Genomic DNA, 18,835 nt, shown 5'->3' with positions numbered 1-18,835 from the left:
CGTATTGTATCCCCAATCCCCATATATGATTATCATGCTTGATGTACTATTGTGTAAACTCGATAACGATTCTTGAAAGGTGAGATGATCAGGTGAGTGGGACTATTCTTCAGAAAATGGAATAGACAGGTGCGAGTCAAAGCAGGAGTTTATTCGCTTCGAGTTACAATTTCCTGCTCTGGGTGCTGCTTTGACTGGGGACTTTGGCAATGGTGTGGCGTAAGACCCAATCCAAGTTCACAGATTTCTCACATATATAAACAGCCATCTCAATTCAAAACAAAAAAAAGGCTCAAGAAACTTAGGACTCAAAAACCTAAGTACCTAACATACCCGAGCAGCAACTGCTACAGCAGACTCTATTTTACATTCAGATTGGCAGCTTGGACACCAGGCTATATTTTACGAAGTTAATGCAAGTATACCTCTGTATTTCAAAACTCAAATACACCGGCCAGCCAGGCCCCCGTGCAGAAACCAATCAATTAGAATTTGGAAACATGAAGGACCACGCTATTCAGCCCCATAACTTGGTTGATGATGTTAGAGTTTTTGCTCGACAAGTGCCATACAATGTATGAGCAGCTACATGATGCTGCATCTTCAAGTCCCGTCGCTTGGGTTCCAAAAGAAGCTGCTTCCTTCGGCTGAGTATCCATGTGGAAGATGAGGTCCATAGACGACGTTTTCAGAATGTGGAAGATGAGGTCCATAGACGACGTTTTCAGAATGTGGAAGATGAGGTCCATAGACGACGTTTTCAGAATGTGGAAGGTGAGGTCCATAAACAACGTTCCCATTCAGAAATGTCATTTGGTTCACCTGCGGCGTAGTTTGATAAGCATTTGGAGCATTAACTTGACTGGGGGTGCTAACATGTGGATGAATATTTGCATTGGTATCCTTCTGGTTAGCCTTTGGCTTGCTCCTAGCAGTCCGTTTGTTTTCCACAGGACTGTCTGCAGTCAACCTGCCCATTTGCTGCTGGATTTCATTCAGTGGACTACTAGACAGTTTTGACTTGGCACTCTTTTTGGAGTCAGAGGACTTGTACTCAAGACGGTACAAGGCAAGGGCATCAGATGCGTTGATCTCATACTCGAAAAGATGCCACTCATGGCTGCTTGATGGTTGTGGGTCCATGTAATAGGACCTCTTCAGACCTGCAAAATCTTTCATTACCTGCTTCCTTGATTCATGCCACCCACGACCACTGTAATCTGGCAATGACCTTTGCTTCCGGTTGCCACTCTCAAATGCTCTTCTTGGAGTGTCAAAGAACAGCCATTCTCTAAGAGATTCGCCCTCCAGAAGAGAAAGATCGAAAAGTTCTGCAACAACAGCACAAAACAAAAGTTAGCAAAATAATTTGATACTATCAACATTAACCAGAATGCTAGCACTAATATAACAATACTTACCAGGTGCATTCCATGGCGATTTAGAAGTAGCAGCACCTTCACACACAGGAATACCAACATTCTTTCCTTGGACTTTTGCAATGAGAGCGGCAAACAGTGGCCCATCTTTCAAATCAATACCTTTTGGACGCATCACAGGTCTTGTCCCAAGAAGACCATCATCATTCAAAGCCAAACCAGCATGGTAAGGGTTGCAGTAATCTCCAGAGTCCTCTGTCCCTCCAACTGGCCTACCACAGTCCCAAAGTGCACATTTTGGCCCCAAATACTGAGAGGGTGATGGCCATATTGTTGTAAGCAAGTCTGACATGTGAACAAAGACATCTCCAGTATTTTGCTCAGAGTTATTTGCATCAGCATATGAATGAGTAGGTGGCAGATCTAATGGCAAATCAAACTGTTGATGTTCCAACTGGCCAATCCCATGCAGGTTATTGAACTGATCTTCATTAGAACCAGAAATATTTATTTTGTAATCATCATCACCACAAAGAAAATCATCAATACTAAGTTCGTGGTTTATATAGTACATCTGCAAGCAAAGTAACACAGGCTCATTAAAGCTATCAATAGAGATGGTAAAAGAAACATGATACACTACATGCACCCAAAAAAAATGGAATGGAATGAAACGGCTTGTTGTCGGCTAACCCAACCCCTGCCGGTTATTGTCCTCTGTTTCGTGTCTAGGTTCATAGTCATGTTTCAATCCTACAAGTAACATAAAGTGTACATATGCTTCTTTGTCACAAGGTACAGTTTAGAGCCCATAACAATTGAATTGAATCAGAAACTCAAAACTCTGAGACATGAGGCCTAAACTTGCGATTTTTTAAGAGTCTATCATTATTTTTTATTTACAACTAGCCTAAGTACACAATGTTATGACTTGTACTCTTCAGAAGTTTAAAAAATATAGTACTAGCACATTTTTCCACATGCATCAACATATTTGTCTAGATGCTCAAGTACAGCACTCCATTATCTGACACTGTGAGTTGAAACAAGTCATCACTTGTGAATGAAGTTAGTTTATGGTGTTGATCTATACTGTGGTCTATAATCTGCAACAAAACAGCATAACAAGATGAAAGAAAATTAGTTCGTTCTTATGCAAAATTGTAATTTGGCAATATGATACTGTATCCAGTTGACATGTTTTTTATTGTGATGATATCATCAACATAGTAATTAAAAAAGACCATCCTACACATATAGATATCCTCTACAGCGAAGAGCCTCAGTGAAGAGAATGAGTAAGTGACCAGTCACTCGAGACTCGAGAGTTAGACACTATCCAAAAAAAATTCACAAGCTTGGATTCTTAGAATGACTATAGCAGCACAATGTTAGTAATTCATCAGGACAAGCTCCTCCGCATTATCAATATGGAAAAAAAGTACAGTTTCCAGCTCGATAATTGAAAATGCAAATACTACCTGATCATTGAACATTGCATTAGCAGCAGCAGCCACTTCTCCACAATCTCCCTCCACTCCCTGACCTAGAGAGTGCTGCGCAGGAGCAGCGCCCCCATCCATAGCTTCACACTTCTGATCAGTATTGGCCATCCTGCTGTCCTGCCCGTGCTCGTGGCTCTGATGAGAAGGCGGCGCCTGCTGCGTCGATTGGAGCACCAGGAGCTTACTTGTGGCGTCGTCCTCCTCCTCGGGCACCACCAGCTGCAGCAGTCGCAGCGTATCCGACGGTGGATCCGAAGCCTCCCGGTTGTTCCCCTGCGAGTTCTGCGCCGCACCACAACTACCCGTTAGCACCAATCTACCGCGCACGAAAGGGGAACGGTTGGACGGCCGTAGGGCTAGGGTTCGGGGGACTTGCCTGGAGAGAGGAAGCCGGGGATGGGACGCTGAGCTCGGCACGCCACTCACGGAGCATCTGGTGGACCTGCTCCTCGAGGACGGCGGCGTCGGCGGAGCGGCTCTCCTTGCGAGCGGACTGGAGGCCGCAGAACATCTCCTGTAGGTCGTCCACGCGGACCTTGGCTCGGTCGCGGAACCGCCGGTGCCGCGTCGACGAGCGGGAACTCTTGCTCCCCGACGCGGGGTGGGCGTCACCGCCGCCCCCGGCGGCCGGATCTCCCGCCATCGCGCTGATCAAGGCGGCTCTGGTGGGGGCTGCGGTGGGCTGGGGACGGACGATTGACTCGATTCGCCCTTGCGACAACGGACGTTTTCTACTTTTCCCCTTCCTTTTCTTTCTTTTGTGTAAATATGTTATTAACGGAGTATTTTATTATATAACTACATATGCTTACCTATGTTTCGTTCGAGGAAATTGCGGGGAAGAAACACCACCCTTTTCTCTTGGTAGGGTACACGAGGTGTAAACTAACTAATCTGTACAAACTTATAAACTATCAATCAGGAGCACTAGATGTTGATCCAATGAATAGGGTAAGAGATGAGATTTTTTTGCGCTTAAGCCCCCCACCCGCCGTCTTTTTTTTGCGCTTAAGCCCCCTTATCCCATCCATTGGATCGGCATCAAGTGGTCCTCATGGGTAGATTTCAAGTTTACACAGGTTGATTGGTTTGCACATGATATGTTGCCTCTTCTCTTTGCTTATTATATTATTTTCTCTTTTGATTTTAACTCCAAAAGCAAAATGCTACGCTAGTTAAAACTGAGAAATACCAATATCATATTGGTATAAGGATTTTGGTGAATTCTACACATGTGATCAGCGAGACAAACACAAGAGGACCTTGCGTAAAGAATATTGCATGGCGACACCACGCGCTCCTCGGGTTGCATCCAACCATAAGGTAGCCCTTTGTTACGTGGACCCCCATCCCATGGGCCTTTTCACTTGAGTCGCTTGTTGTTTGTGATGGCATAAGTGGACACACATACGTCCACGAGGATGATGATGTGCTCTTGTGGACTATGAAGTATTTTGTCTTCTCTATTTATTGACGGACGCTTGATTTGTTTCTGATGGGTGAGCGTAAGTGTCTACTTTGAAGATACGATCAGATGGATGGATATGGACAAGTCCGATCGCTTGCTTTGGTGGTCTGGCCGTGGATGAATTTGCGGCTACTTTATTAAACACCGTATTTATCTTTTAGGTAGAGTCTTCCATACGAATCCAGAGTCACTTTGGCATTGACTCATGGAATCTCTTATTCGGTTGTTTCATCTTGTCCTTCGTATGGACCCTGTAGATACCGGCTAGTGCCTATTGGCTAGCTCACGACATTGTCATCATAGGGTGGCCATGTTAGGAGGGGCTTCTTCTATTATCTTCCATCTCTAGTCCTTCCTATATAAACTTCCATGGGTACTAATTTGTAAGGGGGGATTAAGATAGGACTCCATGCTTTGAGTAGCGGTAGCGGAGGTTTGAGCCCACTCCGCTCTGGTGCTAGATCCGCCCTTAGGGTGGCCCATCTAAAAATGTTAAGCACCATTCGATAGTGCTCCAAAGGCAGCTCCAAGAGTCATTTCGAGTCGGCACCAACCAAACAGGACATTCGGCCATCGCTCCTCGTTGTTTCTTCCCAATTTCCGCTCTCTAGCTGAATGAGATTGAGGAAGCTAAAAAAGTAGCTTCATCTGGCTTTTTGTTGACGAAGGCATTGTGTGTAGTTCAATAAATTACCCACCAAGGTAAAAAATAATATATTATTAACACACCGGAGAAAACTAGAGAGAAACGGCCCATTTGGTTTTCTGGTGAATATCATTTTTAATATTTAGTAGACCATGTATAAATATTTGGATTTGGACCAGACCATAGAATGTCCATCTTTTTCCCTCCAAAAAAAGAATGGTCATCTTTTATTTACATACATACATGCGCCTTTTTAAATGGAATATATATATATATATATATATATATAGGTTTGTGGTCCAACCCCGCGAGACTGGGCTGCGACTGCTATCCCCTCGCAATACTGGGCTCAGTTCTCCGAACCCAATCGGGCCAATCTTCACCTAGAAAACTGACCCACTCGTGAGATCCATTGGGTCCCGCCCCTATACTGGGCCTCGCCCGTTTCAACCTTAATTTTGTGTGGCTGTGATCGCTTCGTCATGGCTTCGGTTTTTGGACTAATAAGTCCAGCCGGTGCTGGTTTGTTGTGAGAGAAAAATACTGAGCGAACAGGCTGTTCATCCATCTATGCACAGGCCCAAGCAAGAGGATGCATCATGCAAGATATGCATACGCGCATGCTGCGTTGTGGATTTCAGCTGTCGCGTTGCACCGTTCCTGTGATCTCGACCTCAAACCGATCCATCAACGCACGCGCACCGCAGGTTCTTCTCCCGATCCTCGTTTTTTTGGCGTGGTAAGGATGTAAGGCAGAGGTTGTGGCGAGGTCGGCGTACTTGGGGTTGGGGGTTTGGGGACCGTGGCGAGCGGCGACCGCGAGTAATGATGTGGTGGCGTTGCGGCTCAGCAGCAGTCAGCGTGAGGGACGGAGGAGGTGCTGTGGCTACTGGGGTCGCAGTTGTACTCGACGCGGGCGGCGTGGTTGCACGGCGGCCGATGTCATCGGTGCAGCCGCGTGGTGTCCAGGTGATGGAGACATGTCGTCGTCGGACAATGGTGCTAAGAGCAGCTCTAGGGTGACCGTCCAACCGAGCTTCTACGTCTGTCAAGCCACGAAGGCAACTGTTCAATCCGCTGCAAGCAAACAAAGCACTACAGTAGTAGTGTGTGGTTCGTTTCACCCCCTTTTACGTCTGTCAAGCCACGATCGAAGGCAACCATTCAATCCACTGCTAGCGAACAAACCGCTGTTGTATCATGTGGTTTGTTTTTTCACGCTAAGTTGGACTAACTTTATAAAAATATGAGCAATACTCAAGTAAATTTATTATAAAAATATATTCAACGAATTATCTAATGGTATAAATCATGAACATTAATATTTTCTTATATATATTTGGACCGGGGCACGGAGAAAGCAGAGCATCGTGGTTGTGCTAGGGCCGCGCCTCCCACGAGTCATGCCCTAGGCCCATGGATGCGGTCCATGGCCAAGTCCAAGCCTAGATGAGCAGATGTCCATGGCCATGGCCCATGGCGTTGCAGGAGGCACCGTCCTCCTCGCCTCTGGCACCCTCGCCGGCGTCGAAGGAGGAGGGGGACCGATTGAATCGACGGCGGATTTTAGTCCCCTTGTATATAGCTAGTTATATAGTAGGGTTAAGTTTACGGTGGCGCCTGTCAGATGGCCGTCGGTGCTTTTGCTGCTCCTGAACGCCGTTGGAGGATGCAGGAGTGGTAGATCTACCAATGTCGTTGGCGAATCTGCAACTCTTCCTTTGGCGAAGCTACTCGGAGAATAAAGAAAGAGCTTGGCAGATCTGGACTTCTGAGTGATCCAGATCCTGTCGGGTTCTTCTTTTTGTCCATCCCTCGTCTTCGTCGGCGTTGGTCTGGTGAAGTTTCTTGGGATGTTGGTTTACCAGCTTGGGAGATCGGGTTGGTTTTTAGATCCCACCTACTCTGGTGGTTTGCATCCCCTTATGGGTGTCCTCTACACCGGCGTGCTGGGGTTGATGCTGTTCGTGGTGTCAGACCCCTTCTACACCGGCAAAGCGTTGGCCATCTTGCTCGGCCTGTTCGTTCAACAACTACATGGCATGTTGGTTTTCCTGATGTGCTACTCTTGGTGCCATTACAAAACTTTGAAGCTGCTTCATCGGGAAGGTGGTCGACTTCTAGGCGTCTCCTCCGGCCGCCGCCGCCGAGAACGACAGAGAGTTCCTTACAAGGACTTGTTTGTAATTCTCTTTTCTTTTAAGGGTGTCTTTGTAAGTTGTGCGATGTAAACTATATAACCCGGTTTCTCAAAAAAAAAGTAGTGGCGCCACATCATTGTTGAGTTTTTTGGTCGCACAGTAAAATCAAAGAGGTAGCAAACGTGACAGACAGTGGCGGAGCCAAGGAAAAAATTATAGCTAGGGTAATTTGCAACGAAGAAATGAGCCAAAAGGCACAACATTCACGTCGCACCACATTCACATACTAAAATCATACTAGAGCCACTTTAACTTGGTCCGCCACTCAAACTTATAAAATAATTTTTTAGGTGTACACAGAAATTGAAGTAACGCCTGTCAAATTAACATCTCTACTACTAAAGAATGGAGAAATTGTTAGATTGACAAATCGAGATGCTCATGAACAATACCATTTGTTTTGCTCTTCTTGCCAATGCCAATCCTAGACACTTCCACCTCGCCCTCGGCCTCGGCCGAATCCAGGTGCTGGTGCTGGTGCTCTGTCCCTAACTTGTTTGCGACGTTGGTAGGCTCCAATGCCGAGTACACCCTCACCCTCCTCGTGGTGGACCACTGGACCTCCTCTCCTCCATCGCAGCAAAACAACAGCAACTAGCAGGCCAGCAGCGGTCGGCCGCCAGTGCTGCGGTGGGAGGCGGGCGCTGGGCGGTGCCGCGGGGGGCAGCGTCAGGCGAGTGGTGGCTCCGACACTCTGCGACGGTCGGCGCGGCGCGGCGCCGTGGTGGCCGGTGGGCGGCGGATGGCGCGGCAACCAGCTCCTCGCCTTGGGCGGCGGCGGCTCAGCGCGTCACTGCATTTTCATGAAAAAATGGTGAGGGCATGTTTGGAACGCGGGAAAATTTCCTTATTTCTGTGTTTTTCCTATGAAATTGAATTGATTCCTGTGAAATTCTTGTGTGATTCCTGTGAAATTCCTGCGTTCCAAACAGGGCCCTGAACGAATCCACTGGGGAAAAGGGAATGAGGAGTGTGCGACAGTGGGTTTTGATGGGCCTCTTACCTATGCTGGGCTGAACAAAGTGAAGGAAAAGCCCATCCCCTCGTTTCTTCCTCCATGCTGGAGCGCCATAGGTCGCTCTGCTCGTGCTCGGCTGCTCGTTCGCCACTGGGGTTTGGGATGAAGCGCAGGTCCGGGGGTATGGCGCGAGCTCGCCGGTAGCTGGGGCGGCCGCCCCACCCCGCCTCTAGGGTAGCTTCGCCCATGGACACAGCTTTACGCTAGTTTAACCAGGTTTCCTAAAAACAAGGACGCACGCACAATTGCACAAAGGCCGGACTAGACGACACGCTTTGAGTCCTTTTAGTTGTATCGATATCGATATAGAAGATAAACGCTGTGTGTATTGGAGCAGCAGTTAGCAGGTTAGCAGCCCGTTGCCAATCTGCCGTTATACCAGGCCGCGTCGTTTTAGCCTAGATCCGTGCGCTCTCCTCCCCCTTCCCCGAACACGCACACTGAGGCTGTGTTTAGTTCACGAAATTTGGGAATTTGGCTACTGTAGCACTTTCGTTTTTATTTAGCAATTAGTGTTCAATCATGGACTAATTAGGCTCAAAACGTTCATCTCGCGATTTCCAACCAAACTGTGCAATTAGTTTTTTTCGTCTACATTTAATGCTCCATGCACGTATCGCAAGATTCGATGTAACACAGCCTGAAACGCACACAGACCTACGGGGCGTCAGGTCCACGGCCCACGGGGCAGACGTCCGCAGTCTGCCACACTCTGCAGCAGGGCGTCTCCAGACTCCAGAAGAAGCTCAGGAGGGCACGGTTGGGACTCCGGTTCTTGCTGTTGCTGTCTCGTGGTGCACGCTTCTGTGATCACGCTGAAATCGACCATCCGGCGGACCAACAGGTGGTCAGCTCGGCCACTCCGTCTCCAGGGATTTTTTTTTATTTTAACACTTTTTCGAAACTAATTTTAAATCTAACGCTGTCGTTTTTTTAAACTAAAACTTTTGGCCGTGCCTATTGCCCTGGCGCGGCAAAATGTCTGTGCCACGTTATGTATGGCGGTGCGGCAGAGGGCTGACGTGGCGGCGACCAGAAACGCTGATCGCTGACGTGGCAGGGCTCTGCTGCGCCACCGATCTTGGCATGGTAGTGCCGCGTCCTGATCCGTGGCGCGGCAGAGCCGGGTATAACCCCGCGGCCAGTCCCGCTGCCCGAGCAGCAAGGCCGCCTAGGCGTCGCTCCCGCGCCCGCCCGTCGCCAAGCACGCCGGCTGCCGTGCCACGAACGGCGGCAGCCCGGCCCTCCATTGCCGCCTCCCTCCCTTCTCGTCCTAGTTCAAGGTAATAACGCACATTTTAATTTCATTTGAATGGTGGATAGGATATTATGAATGGGAGTTAAGGTTAATAGAAAAATTATGTTTGAGAACTATGGTGAAGATATTAGTTTGATTTTGTCAATGTTAAGGTTAATTATTTAGTTAGAAGTATGTTTGACATGTATATTTTTGTTGCTATAATTGTTGTTTATAAAATTTTAGTTGCGTTGCAAATGATTACATTTTACATTAATTTGCCTTGTTTTGATTGATGTTTAATTTGAACCATTTTATTAGATGGAAGACATGTTTCGAGAGCAGTTATGACGAAAACGGGGTCGTCCTAGAGAAATGTACCCCGATGAGTCTAGCAAAGATGCCCCGTCCCTTCTGAACTCCGTATCCCTAATTGTGACTGTGGTCGTCCGACCGACATGTTTCAATTGAGACATTCGGACACAGCGGCTCGTTGCTTCTACACGTGCAGTCGTTTTAATGTAAGTAATTGTTTTCACTATCTTTTTCTTCTTCATTTGTATTACTAGATTACTAATATTTTGTTGAATTTTTGTTGTGTAGAACCATGAGAGGTGCCTTTTCTTTTAGTGGATCGACGGTGCAGACAAGTTTGACCCCAAGTACCTCCTTTTCGACGATTGGTGGAGAGGGCGACATCCACGAGAGCACTTCGAGCGGTGGGTTCCACCTCCCCCTAACCCCCCTCCAATGACGGCTAAGGAGAAGCACTTAGCCGCAGTTAGACGACTCGAGGAACCTCCTCTGTGCCATTGCGGAGACCGAGCCATGATAAACCCTGACAATACGTTGGAGTTTGTGTGTCCAAACAAGCATGAAGTAAGTGCAAAGTGTATTTATTGAAATGTTGAGCTATATGTGTCATGTACTAATGTCACATTATTTAGGTGTATTCAATGGCGAAGTGTCATTTCAAGGAGTGGTTGTATGGTCCTAAGAACAAATGGCCCGAAGAACCTCCAAAATCAAAACAAAAGAAGAAAGAAAGGTTAATTTACAAAGCACCACCAGTCAAGTGCGAATGTGGTGTTAAATCCAACTATGGTCTAGTCCCTTCGGAGCTTAGAATATGCCATTATTGCGGCCATATGATTGACTATGATGAGGTTGGTTATTTTTGTGGTAACCATGAAATCGTATTTTGTTTATTTTGTTAAGGCATATATGATATAATATATCGTTTGAACAGAGCACAAGGAAATGCAGGTGGGAATGTTATGATGGTCAAGCTAAGTTCTTAGATGAACTGAAGGGGAGGCAAGTAATTTCATGGAAGAGGGGATATGGACCTGACTACGTCAACCTTTTCGTTAAACATCACAAAGACAAGATGCGTGAGTTTGCTAGACAGTGCGGTATTTGTAACCCGATCGACGTTGGGCTTGTCAAATGGGAATTGGAGAGACGGGTGGCATTAGAGGAGGAGAGGGCAAGGAAGGAGGCAAGGGAGGAGACAAGAGTACATATGCAGGTCTTGAATGAGCATGTTGTTTCATTATGTGCCAGTGAGTGCTTGAAAGTCTTTTTTTTCGTTGCCTGATTTTAAATGTAATATAATCGCATTGCTAACTGATTGCATTTTATACATAAAGGGATTGGATGCAGCGAGGACCATGCTGCAGAGGTGGCCCGTGCAATGTACGAGGAAAAGAATCTAAATGAGCACAAAAAGCGAGCTGGTCGCACCGTTGAATCACCGATTGTGTTGTCTGATGAGGGGGACGAGGATGAGGACGACACTGCTAGACTCAGTGAGCTCATCGCTCTAGCAGAGGCAGGCTTGCAGGCAGACGAGGCTGAAGACGACACTGCTAGACTGAGCGAGCTCATTGCTCTAGCAGAGGCGGGCTTACAGGCGGAGGAGGCTGAGGATGACCCTGCCAGACTGAGCGAGCTCATCGCTCTAGCAGAGGTGGGCTTGCAGGCGGAGGAGGATGACGACGCGTTCTTTACACAAGCCGCAGAGGCCGCAGATGAAGCGGAGGCCGCTTACTACAGGCGAAAGGCAGATCAGGGCAATGCAGGTGACCCTAGCCACAGCAATAGGGTTGTGGTTGAGGATTGGTACTCGGACGACGAGTTGCTTACTCAGTATGTTTCTGACTGAGGGTTTTTTATTGCGCCGTCTGTTAGTTCCATGCTTTATTAATGATCAATGTAGCTATGTAGATGAAATTCTATTGTGTTGTCTCATATTCCATTTGAACTACTGATGTATTATACCCATGTATCATGTACTCGAATTACCCATGATCGATCTTAAGTGATCACATCTGTTTGTGTCATGCGTTCAAAATTTCTAAAACGAACGTAATCATTTGCCGCGCAATAGCTTAGGTTCTGGTGCTCCATAGGTATGGTTGTGCTGCGCCAGAGCCCACGACACGTCTGTGCCGCAGACAGACAATGGTCAGCTACAATTGAGTTGTTGTCGGTGCTGTACAAAACTACAAGTGCTATACAAAACGAACATAAAGCAAATAAATGGACGACAAGTTACCACACAACATTTTGATTGGTTTATGAGTCTACAAGTTTTTGACGACAATATTCGTTCAACATAAGTTCGACGTAATGAACTAAGTCCCATGAATGTAAGGATCCCTTGAACGCCTCTTGGAAACCTCGTCGTCTGGTAGAAGAAGGGGGTCGTCGTACTCCACATCAAGAAGGGGGTACAGCTAGTGCGGCGTGGGAGGGGCCATCCTATTACAAAATGATAAACAAAGGGTTAGAGTATTTAAATTAACAATTTTCAGATTAACATTATGTAGCATTGCAAAATTTGAACTACTTGTTATGCAATACGAACACAATATGAAATCACCTGCTGTCTTCTATGCCAGCTAGCCTTGTGGCCAGATTGTTTGCAAACGGAGCAAAGATTCCTGCCACGGGTCTCGTTGAAGTCTCCCCCGCCGTACATGTCTTCGCCGTACCCTCTCATAGCGTCCATGTCCCCCTTTAGCTGCTTCTTCTTCCTCCTACCCTTCCCTACCTTCATTAGATCTGGATGCGGCACGTAGTCATAACCATTATAAGGTGGCCACTATGTTGGGTCAAGGTATGGCTCGAAGCTCATCTCCCAAATACTAACGGTGTTCGAACGGATATACAAGGGTGACATATATGGCAGATCCTCATAGTTGTAACCGTGAACCCTACATGCCGTGATCATATGAGAGCATGGGGCATGCATGATCTGAGGGACGTTGCAACTGCACTCTACCTTTTCAAGATCAACTCGGTAGTTTCGTCCACCATAACGTTCACCGCCCAAGCTTGTGCCACCCTTGCCCCGTACACTAAAGATATGGCGGCGGGGTCCATACGGCTCGGCGATGTGCTGCTTGGCCAATTCCTCGGCCTCCTTCAAATGTTCAGCTCCGGCCTTTCCAAAATGCCCCTGCTCAGCTATATTTCTCTGCGCAAGTTCCCTCCTCTTCAGAAAATATTTGTTGCACTTATGAAAGGAGAACTCAACAATTCCAGACACAGGTAATGATCGAACTCCGGTGAATACACGGTTGAAGGACTCCGAGGAGTTAGTGGTCATGATGCCATACCTGAAACCCCCCTCGTCATATGCTAACGCCCACTGAGCCTTATGTTCCATCTGGGCCTCTAACTAGGCCTTTCCCGCTGCATTTACCATCTTGTCTAGTTCTCTCTTTGTCTCCTTGAACTGGTGCTCTGTACGTACACAACATAGAGCCTTTACCCTGCTCACTACATTGCACATAAGATGCGGGGCACCCTGTTGTACGCTTCCTCCCAAGTACCCCATCGAATCATCAGAGCAATTTGCTTAGCACGCCAAGCCTTTCCGTACGTCACATCGTACCTAACAAATCTAGATATGGAGTGTTGTAAAGAAGACACCGAGATATCGTTATTGTCATCAACGAGCCCCAATATACGACGGGCAAGGTAACGTACAGTGAGTTGCTGATGATTTTCCTTCCCTCTATTGTCTAGGCAAGTGTGGGGTTCAACAACTTTAGTTATCCTCCACTTGCCATCACTCTGTCTCCTTCGTGCATTTAACCTCCATAGACAACCGTTTTTGCATATCAAGTGGTACCTCAACTCCTGATCCGAATGAGTGACGGTGAACAGTCTATGGTGGTACACAGCATAGGCCTAAAGGAAGAGTTTTATCTCTGACATTGTGTTGAATATCATCCCCTTCCTAAGGGTTTCTTTCTCATGGTTATACAATGAATTCCTACATAGCTGGAGACCGGTATCACAAACTGCCATATCCGTCATGCTGACATCCCTATAGTTTGGAACGCCCATGAAAGGTACGTTCTTGGACCTTAGTTGCTCAAGCTCAGTCACTGTGTAAGGTGGTGGTGGAACATACTACTGCGCTTCGCTAATTCTGGCCTATGAATCATAGGGGGTATCATCTGCAGCCAAATCTGTGACTAGTCTACCCTGAGCATGGACACCTTGCAAAACCTTAGTTGGTACTGGTAATGGCATAGTATGAACCGGTACTAGCATAGCATCAGCCGGTGTTGCCATAGCATATGTACCTCCTTGGTCATCATCAGAATTGTCTGAATCACTGCTAAGTACATCACCGATCCTATCCTCCTCCTCCTCTTTCTGTTCGAACTCATTCACATCGAAGTCATTGCTTATACAGCCTAATGCAGTTGAATGAAACTGCTCCTGCATCAACTGACCGTCCAAATCCATGTTATCCTGAGTTGCTTCCCCTTCGACCCTAAATTCTTGTTTATTGCCTCCAAAACCATCAATGGACGAGCCGTCCTAAACACCATGGATCCTATACCCATTCTCCACCACCACCTCAGCCATGGGCACATTGGAACCTTAGAGAACCCTAGTGTAGCGGGACCAGTGAGTAGGGTCACGCAAGGGCATGAGGACATAGTGTGCCCTAGTCTTCCCAGTATCAAACCCTCCCTTCAGTGTGAAATCACTGCCAAACTTTGTATTCAAACGGACACAAAGGTCGTTGAAGCTAGGAGATTCATCAAACCATTCCAATTCTTCTTCCATATCCTCAAACATACCATCTTCTCTCCTAACACTTCCTCCGTACAAAACTCTAACACAACAATCCATCTGCAAAAGCATTTCAAGAAACTTCTTCAAGTCGTCGAAAGCATTTCGTCCACTATAATTATACTAACTAATCAAATATTAACATCTATACAAGGCTAACTACAACAACTAATTAGACTAAATCCAATGTACAACTAGAGTCAATAAATGTACTAACTAAACTACCTAACTTTACTACATATACTAACTTATTATATTACGTATACTAACTATACTTTACTAATTTTACTAACTTTATTAACTGTGCTAACTATATTAGTGGAGTACCTCGCTGCAGCGCGTAAGACCGGACCGGGAGGCGCGGGCGTAGGCCTAGGCGGGCAGCCGCCGTGCGTGACCGGAGGTTCTGGCCGGAGGGGGAGGTGCGCCGGCGAGCGGGCGCGGCGGCCGCACTGGGCGGCCAGCCGCCTGGCCACCTGGCTAGCGCGGGCGGGCGAACGCCGCTGGCTTGCTGGCGTGGGCGGGTTGGCTGGCATGGGCGGACGCGGCCACGGCGGACGGCATGCTTGGCGACTAGGTTGCCTTGCTGCGCTGCTCGGGCACGTGGGCCACGGTGGAGGTTATACTCGGCTCTGCCATGCCATGGTTCAGGGCACGGTACTGCCGCGCCAAGATCGGTGGCGCGGCAGAGCCCTGCCACATCAGCGGTCAGTGCTTCTGGTCGCCGCCACGTCAGCCCTCTGCCGCGCCACCATGCATGGCGCGGCACATGCATTTGGCGGCGCCAGGGCAATAGGCGCGGCCAAAAGTGTTAGTTTTTTAAAAAAAACCCGACAGTGTTAGATTTAAAATTAGTTTCGAAAAAGTGTTAAAATTAAAAAAAATTCTCTCCGAGCGCGGAGTGTAGTGCAGGACGCATGCGCGGTTCGTCCGCGGTACCTTTTCTCGCGGTGCACACCTCTGCGTTCACCGGCACCCTAAAACCAACCAGAACACTCTGGAAAGGGACAAGTCTGATATATAACCTCTCTGTTTCCATCATGTTCTAATCGTGAAGAGTGGACGCACAAGACTTAGAGTTTATTTGTTCGAATTTTACTTTCAAAAAGCTAGCTTTTATAGACGGGCATAAAAGCTAGCTCTTGAAAAGCCAGAGAATTATCATCGACTCATTGTAGATTATGTTTTGAATAAACTGCATAATACATGTAATATCTCTCGATCTCAGAAAAGTTCATAAATTAAAAGCATTTTTGTGTTCTAAAAATACATACGCAATTTGAGAATAAATATGAATCACCTTGTTTGTTTCGTTGAAATTTGGCTTATGCTTATGCTTATGCCAATTTATTGTGAGAGGAAAATATTGTTCGTTCGCTGAAAAGTACTACTAACCTATACTATATGCATATTATGTCGACTGACATATTTAATATTTAACTTGTAGCATATGAATATCATGTTGAACTATCAAGATGATTTTTTTCCAGAACATGATTGTGTGAGTTATTAACTTGTACTTTAATTCTTGTGTAAGCTTTGTTGTGTTATTGTCATGTAAGTGAGATTGATAGATTTGTGTGGCGTTTAACTAAAAATTATTATTTAATTTTTCTTGAATATACCCGATAAGTACCTGATACAGGGTACTTGTTGGACCCGGGCGCATGTTCGAAACCGTACCCATGGCATGTCTATGGGCGGGTAAAGTTAAAGTTGCGGATGAAAGCATCTAGGCCCCCAGTTGGGTTTTGGTGATTAATGACAACATGAGATTACTATGACTAACGTGTGTTTTGCAGAGGCAATTTGAGTTAGGTCATGGTAATGGAAATTGATTGGGCAATCATGGTTGTCATGCCCCTGTCGATGGAAATCGTTTTGGTTTTCAAAGGATGGACGACAAGGTTAAGGACGGACTAGTTCTAAGTGTCGTTTGGTGTTGGAGAGACACTTAGAGTAGTTTATGACTTTGTTTTTTCTTTGGCCGTACTATTAAGGAGGGTATAGACTAGTAGCTTAACCTAGGTGAGTCTAATGGATTAGGTGTGGTGCATACTTGTCAAACTTAATACTAGGTAGCTCAGGAATAGCCCTAAGATCGATTGAAGTCAATTTCATTCACAAAGAATTTTGAATTGGAAGTGAATGGAGAGTCAAATGACTGATCGGACGCTGGTTTGGTTGTGACTGAATGCAGCTTGGAGAGTTCGGTCAGTTCATTTGATCGGCAGCAGCTGTCAGAGTGTGACCGGACGCTGGACACCAGTGCTCACCGGACACGACGCTAGTCTTATCTATAGCAGCGTTGACAGGCTGTTGACCACGGACCAGACGCTGAACAGAGAAGTGACCGGACTCTAGGTGCTAGCGTCCGGTCAACATCAATAAGGTTCTAGAGAGAGTTTTTTTATGACCGAACGAGTCCGGTGGGTGCTAACCGGACGCAGGCCAGAGTCCGGTCAGAGCAAATGACTCTTTTTGACACGCTGACGTATTACACTGACCGGTGCGTCCGGTCACCTTGACCGGAGCGTCCGGTCATCCCGATGCTCGCTGAGTTGGACCTCAACCGTTATGTTTTGAATGGGGCTATAAATACATATCCCACTCGTCCATTTGAGGTCTCTTGCCCATTTGTTCATGTCACAGAACCGACCAATTTATAGGAGCACAAGTACAAAAAAACAATCGCCGAAACGATCAAATTCTCGCACTTGAGCCTATATAAACCCGGTAGTCAACTGAAATCTCGAAGGATTTCAAACCAACTTGCATACAACCAAGATCACAGTAATTCAACATAACATATCATATGTTACAACATTTCACAGACGATTTGCAAATAGATTACATCACCTCAGAGTCATCGTTATTACAAAACAAGTGTTGTAAAGTACGCGGAAGCAAATAGTTTGACTTACACACCTGAGTTCAAATACAAATACTGGTTTGCTAATCACAACCCGCAAAAGCATTCAGATAAGGGAAACAGAGATCATGCCCATGATCTAGTCTTCGTCACCCGCCGGGTGGAGACAATACTTACAGAATCCCTAATATAGAATGTCATCTGCAACAAGAGGGAATAAACCCTGAGTACAAGAATGTACTCAGCTAGACTTACCCATCGGAAACCAAAACAAATGACACCAAGGATCATGCATAGCTTAGTTTAGTGGATCTGGCTGACACTTTCTTTTTACGGCAAAGCATAAGTAACAAAGATCAACTCTTAAGCTGAACTAGCAGTGATTTTTAGCCATTAACATATCCTCTATATTAGCACCTGTACTAAGTAATCATTTAATTAAGATGCAAACATTAATAACCATATCAGGTATAAATCGTGGCAACATTATCATCATCATCATTTAACCATGTCGTTAAATTAATTGAATCTATGTTGCCGCTGCTCAGTCAAGTTCTCACTATCCGGGAGAGACGGCGATTCGAATCGATTCCTATCCAGCTGGAGGGGTATTCCTAAACACAAACCCTGCTTCCCCCATCAGGGCCACAAATAAGTCACATTTGGTATGATTCAGGAGTCGCGAGTCTGAATAGATCGACATTCTCAGAGAACCACTCTGCCAAGGTTGCTTAGGACTCTAACCCGCCTTGGACTTATGCCAATGGCTCTCCGCACATCCTTACTACCTCCAGAATGCACGCCACTGCTCGCGTCCCCGGCCTGAGTCGAGCTACTAGGCTTCGTGGTCGGAACGACTTATCCGGCCAGCTAAGTGTTAGGCTGCGTTCAACATGACATGAGGACGTACAACGTATCGGTCCTTAAACGACATAGACGGAGTCACTATGTCCAACCCTGCACAAGACTCCGCCCGGTCTTAATTCATTATTAACATGGTTCTTTTCCACGATAGCAAATATAGCCAACCATGATCCACCTCATCCTAAAGCTCATAGGTGACAGGAAATCACCTGACTTCTACCGCACTAAGCATGACTAAGCATTTAACCCGTTCCTGAACTTAAATAGGATTCCAGTGCGATATCTGGACAAGGATGGATATATAATGCAACAATTGGTTCCAACCAATTCCTATACTTAATGCATCATCAACAAATAAAAGATACTCAAGGTATTTGTAAAAACATGGGAGACTTAATATGCTCCAGGGCTTGCCTTTTAGGAAAGAGGAAGGACGGTGGTCAGGGCACTCGGGCAACTCCTCCACGGCGGCTGCTTCGTCGATTTCCTGCACCTCGGGCTCCTCCTCCTGGTTGGCTCCCTCGAACTCTAGCAGCATCACT

The 18,835-nt window shown here is 46.5% G+C and overlaps 1 protein-coding gene across 1 annotated transcript; it reads right to left on the bottom strand.

The window, feature by feature from the left end:
- Positions 1 to 220: 220 nt before the first annotated feature.
- On the bottom strand, positions 221 to 3,617 carry LOC136511846 (transcription factor VOZ1-like). Its single transcript, XM_066505873.1, has 4 exons — positions 3,261 to 3,617; positions 2,861 to 3,166; positions 1,422 to 1,953; positions 221 to 1,331 (listed from the first exon to the last, which is right to left on the bottom strand). The coding sequence occupies exons 1-4, from the start codon at positions 3,525 to 3,527 to the stop codon at positions 604 to 606; spliced, it is 1,833 nt and encodes a 610-aa protein (XP_066361970.1). The 5' UTR covers positions 3,528 to 3,617; the 3' UTR covers positions 221 to 603.
- Between the last annotated feature and the right edge of the window lie 15,218 nt (positions 3,618 to 18,835).

This window comes from Miscanthus floridulus, chromosome 16 (assembly GCF_019320115.1).
Source record: "Miscanthus floridulus cultivar M001 chromosome 16, ASM1932011v1, whole genome shotgun sequence".
NCBI lineage: Eukaryota > Viridiplantae > Streptophyta > Magnoliopsida > Poales > Poaceae > Miscanthus > Miscanthus floridulus.
The sequence above is the reverse complement of the archived record's forward strand: the minus strand, read 5'-3'. Positions and strand labels throughout refer to the sequence as shown.